General features: G+C 53.8%; 1 protein-coding gene across 1 annotated transcript in view; it reads left to right on the forward strand.

The window, feature by feature from the left end:
- Nucleotides 1-7,136, forward strand: part of FBLN7 (fibulin 7) — a 50,790-nt gene extending 43,654 nt beyond the window's left edge. The window contains exons 5-8 of the mRNA XM_040496736.1: nt 2,303-2,443; nt 3,404-3,541; nt 4,507-4,645; nt 6,052-7,136. Coding sequence (XP_040352670.1) covers nt 2,303-2,443; nt 3,404-3,541; nt 4,507-4,645; nt 6,052-6,424 — 791 coding nt within the window. The 3' untranslated portion in view covers nt 6,425-7,136. The remainder of the gene's footprint in view (nt 1-2,302; nt 2,444-3,403; nt 3,542-4,506; nt 4,646-6,051) is intronic.
- Nucleotides 7,137-7,859: the final 723 nt, after the last annotated feature.

Raw genomic sequence — 7,859 nt, forward strand, 5'->3', positions numbered from 1 at the left:
AGATGGCAAGATAATCCAGTAAGATATCTATGAGGGTCCCCCCACTGTGCTGTAGCCAACGTTTCTTAGATTAAAAAGTCAAATCCTAAAGCTGTCCTCTTTCTTTGCCAGAAAGCCCTGGAGTGTCCCGTCCGGTTGTCTGGGTTTCGGTGCGGAATCTCGGTGTGGGGAGGAGGAGGAACTGGTGGTTAGCGCTAGTGTCCAGAGAGTAGGAGCTTTGTCGGTACTTGATATTCTTGCATCAGACTCTGTCCAAGGCCAGTTTTAAATATTTTGCCCCCAGAGAGCTGCCGCTTAATTGTCTTAGTTCTGTTCAGCTGACTCAGCCTCGCCGGTGCTTTCTCGGAATGAAGCTGCCCTTCCCAAGAGCCCGGAGGCCTCCTTCCAGCTCCCATCCGGGGAGCTGCTCTCTGTGGAAACAGTCCCATCGCCTCTCCTCCTACTTACAAACAGGAGAGAACAAGAAATGGGCCTTCTTTCAAGCCAAATGTGCCGGCCCTAGACCCTGAGTGTCCTAAACCCCACATGTCAGGGTTGGTGCCGTCAGGACCTGTAGGCAGTTGCTCCTCAGGTGCGACTTTATATGTAAAGATTTCCCCACGACAAGAACCTCCCCAGGGAAGGGGAGGAGGGAGTGGGCAGGTGCGTCTGAAGCCAGTGGATGTCCTCATGGTCTCCACGAACAGCCCAGCAGAGGCCCGGTTCTTGCTCGCCTGGAGCCTTCCTTCCCATCATCTCTGCCCATGTCTTTCTAGCTCTGAGGGGGAGCCCCTCTCCGAATATCTTTTAAATATTTTTTTAAATGTTTATTTTTGAGAGCGAGCGCACAAGCAGGAGAGGGGCAAAGAGAGAGACACACACAAAATGTGGAGCAGGTTCCAGGTTCTGAGCTGTCAGCGCAGAGCCCAACACCGGGCTCACACTCACAAACCGTGAGATCATGACCTGAGCTGAAGTCGGATGCTCAACCGACTGAGCCACCCAGGCGCCCCTCTCTGAATACTTTTTAAAATCCGTTCACCTCAGGGTGCCTGGGTGGCTCAGTCAGTTAAGCTTCCGACTTCAGCTCAGGTCATGATCTCCCAGTCCATGGGTTTGAACCCTGTGTCGGGTTCTGTGCTGACAGCTCAGAGCCTGGAGCCTGCTTTGGATTCTGTGTCTCACTGTCTCTCTGCCCCTTCCCCTCTTGTGCTCTCTCTCTCTCTCAAAAATAAACATTGAAAAAATCCATTCCCCTATTTTTCCCTATTATAGTAAAATATATACAACATAAAACGTACCATTTTCACCACTATAAGGGTACGGGCCAGAGGCATTAAGTGCATTTATATTGGTTAGACAGCCCTCACCACGTCTTCCAGAACGGAAACTCTGCCCCTGAAACAGTACTTCCCTTTTCCCTCCCCTCCCAGCCTCCCCCACAACCACTCTACATGCTCTCTATGAATCTGACTACTCTGAAGACTTTGCATAAACGGAGTCACCCCGTGTTGTGTCCCCGCTAAAGAGGTTCAGCGCCATTTCTTTCACCACCCGTTCCTCTCCCACCTCCCCTAACCGTAAAAAGCTGCAAATCTTTTGAAAACTTTCAAAAGCTAATTAAAAAGGTTTTTTTTTTTTTTCTGATTGGAAAATTGATGTCCTTGGTTTAAAAATGAAAAGCTTAGATTCCTTAGAAAGGTATAAAAATTACAACAACAAAAAAGAACCCCCCAAAAGTAGTGTTTTACATTTCATAGTTTTAGGGGCATCTAGGTGGCTTAGTCAGTGAGGCTCTGACTCTTGTTTTTGGCGTAATGATCTCGCCATTTGTGGGGATGGGGCCCCGCCTTTGAATGAGCCTGCTTGGGGTCTGTTCCTTCTCTTCTCTTCTCTTTTCTCTTCTTCTCTTCTCTCTCTTCTCTTCCTCTCTCTCTCTCTCCCTCCTCGCCTCCCCTGCTCGCGCTCTCCGTCTCTCTCAAAATAAAAATAATAAATAAATTCCCTAGCTTCAAACTCCAGGCATCACTGTTAGCATGCTGGTGTGTTAAGCCTTCTGCAGGGAAAACGGAGATTTGACCCCGCGGCGGTCCTTCTGGGCGCAGCCGCGTGGCCTGCGCTTCCTGCCCTGGGATTTGCGGGCGGCTGCGGCTGCGGCCGGCTGCGGGTTTCTGGTTAACGGCTTGTCTTTCCTTCCCGACTCCAGCGTAAGCCCTGACGAGGGGGCGCGCCCCCGGCCCGGCCCTCCTCCCGGCCCCTGCCCGAGGTCGGGCGCGCGGCGGGTGCGCCAGGGCCGGGCGCTGAGGGTGTCTTGTCCCCGCAGCCGCCCCGGACGGCAGCGTGGCCGGCGACCCCGCCTTCAGCCGCGCGCCGCGCTGTGCGCAGGTGGAGCGGGCGCAGCACTGCAGCTGCGAGGCCGGATTCCACCTGAGCGGCGCCGCCGCGGGCGACAGCGTCTGCCAGGGTAGGCGCGGGCTCTGTCCCCGAAGCGGGCGGGACTGGGGGGGGGGGGGGAGCGAGGACGGGGCTCCCACCCGCCGCCCTGCCCTCCTGCTGCCCGACCCAGCGCAGGGGACGGGCAAAGTCTCAGAAAGCCCGACCCGCTTTGCGTTTTAGGTAAGTGTCGACCTGATGGCTGCTGAGACTAGACGTTAGGGGCCATCGTGAGAATCAAGACTGGAGAAAGCAGCCATGGGTGCCCACACTTGCTCCCATGCCAGAACTCGAGCACGGTGCCATCCAAACCACGGACACTCCTCTAGAAGGGCCTTGAGGCCCCTTGTCCCCTCCATCCAGCTGCAGTGACACGGGCAGAGAGGAGCTTGAGTCCTTGTGCTGGCGAGACAGGCCCCCTGAGCTGTGCAGGGGTCTGGGACCCAATTCCCTGGTCCCCTCTCCACTTAGCTTTACAGACCCAGCCACTGCAGCTAACCTCTCCTAATACCAAAGTGCCTTCTAAGAACCACTAAGCAGGCCCAAACCTGAGAATTGGTCGGTTGGTGCCAACTACCTCATTTTACAGCAGCAGAAATGAGAGCCTCTCTTACTCCATGCCCAAAGATGAGGCCAGTTGAGGTGCGGCTGTGATTCAAGCCAATAGTCTGGGCTGCCGGCCCGATCTGCCAGCCTCTGCGGGGTCCTTTCTGTTAGTCTTCAGCCTTAGAGGAACCCATCTAGGGTCTACCACGTAGGTCCCTCTCACCCCTCCCTTCGGCCTTGTGGGCCCTTGACTGGGGAGGAAGGGGAGCACACCTGCTCTTCTTCTGGATGCTCTGCTGGGGACGGGCTTTCCCCACCCCACCAGGCCCAGCCACTTAGCCACAGTGGCCATCCCCTCCAGGAATTGAGGTGCGGCCATCCTGGGTCATGGTTGGTGGGTGTTCACCACATGGCTCCTGCTCATACTGGGCACTTCTGTCCCCAGATGTGAATGAATGCGAGCTCTATGGGCAGGAGGGACGCCCCCGGCTCTGCATGCACACCTGTGTGAACACCCCGGGTTCCTACCGCTGTGCCTGCCCCACCGGGTACCGGACCATGGCCGACGGGAAGAGCTGTGAGGGTGAGTGATGCTGCTGCAGACGCAGGTGGCTGCAGGGCTCAAGAGAGAACCTGGCTGGTCTCGAACAGCAGCTCTTAGCCACTGGGGGAAAAGGAGCAGGAGAGAAGGCAGAGGGCGTCTCCATGGCCTGAAGTGCAATGTGAGAGAAGAGGTGGCTCTCCAGTGACATCCTGGTGGGAGCCCCACTAGGGGCTCTGCAGGGATCAGAGGAGTGAGTAACCTGGGACTGGGGAAGGAGAAGACACCTCCATCCATCCATCCCCCAACCAACCATCCATCCCTCCCTCCCTCCAGCCATCTATCCCTCCATCTGTTCATCCATCCATCCCTCCTTCCCTCCCTCCCTCCCTCCCTCTATCCATCCCCCATTCATCCATCCCTCCTTCCATCCCTCCTTCCCTCCATCCATCCATCCATCCATCCATCAATCCCACAAGTACTCAAGAAGGCAGGCCCAGGTAGGATTGTGCAGATTGGGAAGAAACAGCTTCCAGCTGGGGTGAAGGCAACAGCAGAGACTTCCTGTAAGGAGAGTGAGGACATCTGCATTTGGGGTGAGGTGAGCAGAGTAGAAAGGCTTTCCGGAAGATCTGGCTCCTAAAGGGCCTGATAATAGCCATCGAGGGGAGACTCTGGGGCGCTCAGGCTGAGGAGGCAGCAGATCTGAGAGAAGTGTTGTGACCTGTGACTGGTAATGCTCCTGTGCTTCTAGCACATCTGTGACGGGTCTACCCTGAGGAAGGACAGGATCCCGGGGAGGCGAGCTCCCCAACAGGGTTCTCCAGCACTTCCACGGGGGCTGGATTTCAAATAACTAAGGATGACACGGTTTCCTAATCTGAAAAATAAGTTTTAGGTATTTAGAAAGCTCACCACATTCCAGTGCCTGTTGAGGTTTTTCATGTGGTCTCGTGACAGAAGGGACATCGGGATTTTCACCCTCCCTGGGGTGTCCTTTATTTCAGACGTCGATGAGTGTGTGAGCCCCCAGCACGTGTGTCCCCGGGGAACCATGTGCATCAACACCGGTGGAGGCTTCCAGTGCGTCAGCCCGGAGTGCCCCGAGGGCAGCGGCAACGTGAGCTACGTGAAGACGTCTCCGTTGTGAGTATAGCCAGGGCCACCCACGGCCGGGCGCATACATCCCTCAGCCAGGCCTCCCAGGGTGGGTGGGCCAGATTCTACCTCAGTTCTTAGGAAAAGGTACAGTTATATCCAAGGAAAGATGGAAGGCAGGAGCTGGGAGTCTGGCTTCTCTGAGCTTCCGTTTCCCTTCAGTGGTTCCATTTATTGCCTTGCTGCTCTGTGCAGCAAGAACCCAATTTGCCCTGATAGGGGTACAGTTCCAAGTGCTCCCTGCTGACACGGAGGATGACTGAATTCTAGCCACCCAGCTGCAGCACTTTTGGGGGTGGGGGCCGCTGGAGGGAAGACCACTGTGGTCACATTACCAGGAGGCAGAGACATATTATACAGATTTGGGAGAAGATCGTTTTCTCATGTTCACATGGCTGGTAACTGGTAGTTTCCAGTCACTCTGCATTATATTAATCTGCTCTTCCTCTGAGATTAGGAGGTTTGATTTTCAGGAATCTCAGCACATAGTAGTTTTTGTTTTCAAAAGGTGAGAGACAGGCCTTTCAGGAGAATAACTACAACTATCACAGAATGCATGTATTTTCTTCTGAAACGGAGATCACAAGAGCCTTAGCATTGTCTTTAGAGTGAATTGACTTCACAAGCTCAGATGCCTGAATTGCTTTTTGCACTGTAGCAGGCAGAATAGAAGCATTGAGAAAGTCAGTGGCACTGAAGAGTGGCAGTTATTTCCTGAGCCCGAAGGCATCACGATCTTCCTCAGAAGTCACGTAGTGAAGGGACTGTATGTCGTAGCCTTCGGGGACAGCCCTGATTCACAGCCAGATACCGTATTCAACCTGCATAACTGTGATTATATGGGTCACTGAATTGCATCTGTCTTTTATGTTGGGTAAGGTAGAGAAATTTCAGAAGCACTTCCACAAGATCCGGATTCCAAATTGTTAAGAGAGACAGGGTTCCCTCTTTAAGAGTAAACACTGGGTGTTTGGAAAGTTCACCCCATATAGAGCGCCACATTCCAGTGTTGGCAGCTACCTGCCGGGGTCCCACCATTACTGAGAGAGGTGTCGGCACATGTAGAAGGGGCACCTGGTTTGAATACCAGGACCATCACTAGTTAATCTTCCCCAGCTTTAGTTTTCTGTGAAAACTATAGTAACAGCATATATAAATATACATGCCCATCCATACACAAGTGGGTCAGGGGAGCACCTGTGCCCTGGCCACACCTGACACCACCCATGCTCATTTGCCTGTGGCTCTGAGCACCTGTGGTGAGGAGCTGGTGGCTGGGGAAGGTCACTCTGCTGGCCTCCGCAAGAAGGCAGTGGGGCCGGCGAGCCAGGTCAGGGCAGCCCTTCCTGAGTTTCGCCAAGGCTGACTCCCTCCACTTTGCCTCTCCGTTCCAGCCAGTGTGAGCGAAACCCCTGCCCCATGGAGAGCAGACCGTGCCGCCACTTGCCCAAGACCATCTCCTTCCATTACCTTTCTCTGCCCTCCAACCTGAAGACGCCCATCACGCTCTTCCGCATGGCTACGGCCTCAGCCCCCGGCCGACCCGGACCCAACAGCCTGCGGTTTGGGATCGTGGGTGGGAACAGCCGAGGCCACTTTGTGATGCAGCGCTCAGACCGGCAGACGGGGGAGCTGATCCTCGTCCAGACCCTGGAGGGGCCTCAGACGCTAGAGGTGGACGTCGACATGTCAGAATACCTGGACCGCTCCTTCCAGGCCAACCATGTGTCCAAGGTCACCATCTTTGTGTCCCCTTATGACTTCTAAGGCAGCTGTGGGATCACTGCGGTGCAGAGATCTGGGCTCATCTCTCTTCCTCAGAGATTCAGCTGTGGGCCCTGACTGCCACAGACCTCTCTCCCCACCCTGCCCTGCCCCTGCCCTGTCCCTGCCCACCTGCCCACCTGCCTGTGCCCCCAGGTTTCTAGGGCACTGCGCACACTCCTCCATGGAGTGGCACAGAAGGGCAGCCACGGGACCCAGACTGCTGCCATCACCGTTTTCTTTCTGCTTTAAGCTCTTCCTGTAGATTATGCACTAACCTTCTCAAGTCTTTTTTACAGGGAAATGGGCGGTTTTTCAAAATGCTGGGTGAATGGCTTTGTGAGTTTGAACCAGCTGGGGAGGGAAAAGCTTATGATACGTGTCTGAGATGACTGTCAGCCCTCTGCATTGTTGTAGTCAAGCCTCTAGCATGCTGAGGGCCGGATCATGCCCCTGCACGTGTGGGCATAGGGACTGGGTCTCCTGCCACAGCCCGGCATATTGTTCTTGTCTGCATTCCCTTCTGTGACATGCCTGCCGGGCTTCTCATCAGAAAGCCGTGGCAGGGCCTGGAACCCCCATGCAGATTCTTCTAGACCAAGGAACCAACATTAAAGCATAAGTTCTGCCTGAAGTAATTCCCTTTTGAGGACTCGTATCTCAGAACATAACCTGGTATCATAACAGAAGAAATAAAGTCTGTTGCTCCTACGTGCCCACCTGGCCTGTTCCTAAACATGAGTTAGCCCAGTTCCTTCTAGGAAGGGATACCTGGCTCTCTTCTTGTCTAGGCTAGACCCACTGGGATGAATGAAGAAGAAAGAAAACATGGAGGTGACCTTGGGATTGCTCCACCAATAGAAATTTTGCTTGGCCAGATGAGAGATTGGTAAGGCAACATCTGGCCATGGTGAGTTTAAGAAAATGTTTGCGTTTACTTTGATCCCAGGGCCTTCTGTTTCTTCTTGTTGTTTTTTAATTTTTAAAAAGTTATTTATTATTTGAGAGAGTGTATGTGTGTGGGAGGGGCAGAGAGAGAGAGAGAGAGAGAGAGAGAGGGAGACAGAGAGAATGTCAAGCAGGCTTGGCGCTGTCGGCATGGAGCCCGACGTGGGGCTCAGTCCCACAAGTTTGAGATCATGACCTAAGCAGAAACCAAGAGTTGGACGCTTCACCAACTAAGCCACCCAGGCGCCCCGCAGGGCCTTGTACTTCTGATGTAACAGCCAAGGGGCAGTGCCCTCCAGGTAACTGAAGAAAGAAAACACTGGCTGGAGCATGGGATGGGGTGGAGGAGACCATTCAACTTAAAACTTAAAAGCCAGCTGAACTGTGAGGAGATTTCAGTATCTAAATACACATTAATCTAGGTGATGTTTCATCAGACATTTATTTTAAAATTCTTTGTATTTGCCTTGGTATGAGATGGAGCCAGAGG

Source organism: Herpailurus yagouaroundi, unplaced genomic scaffold, assembly GCF_014898765.1.
Source record: "Herpailurus yagouaroundi ecotype Mexico unplaced genomic scaffold, PumYag 188, whole genome shotgun sequence".
NCBI classification, from domain to species: domain Eukaryota; kingdom Metazoa; phylum Chordata; class Mammalia; order Carnivora; family Felidae; genus Herpailurus; species Herpailurus yagouaroundi.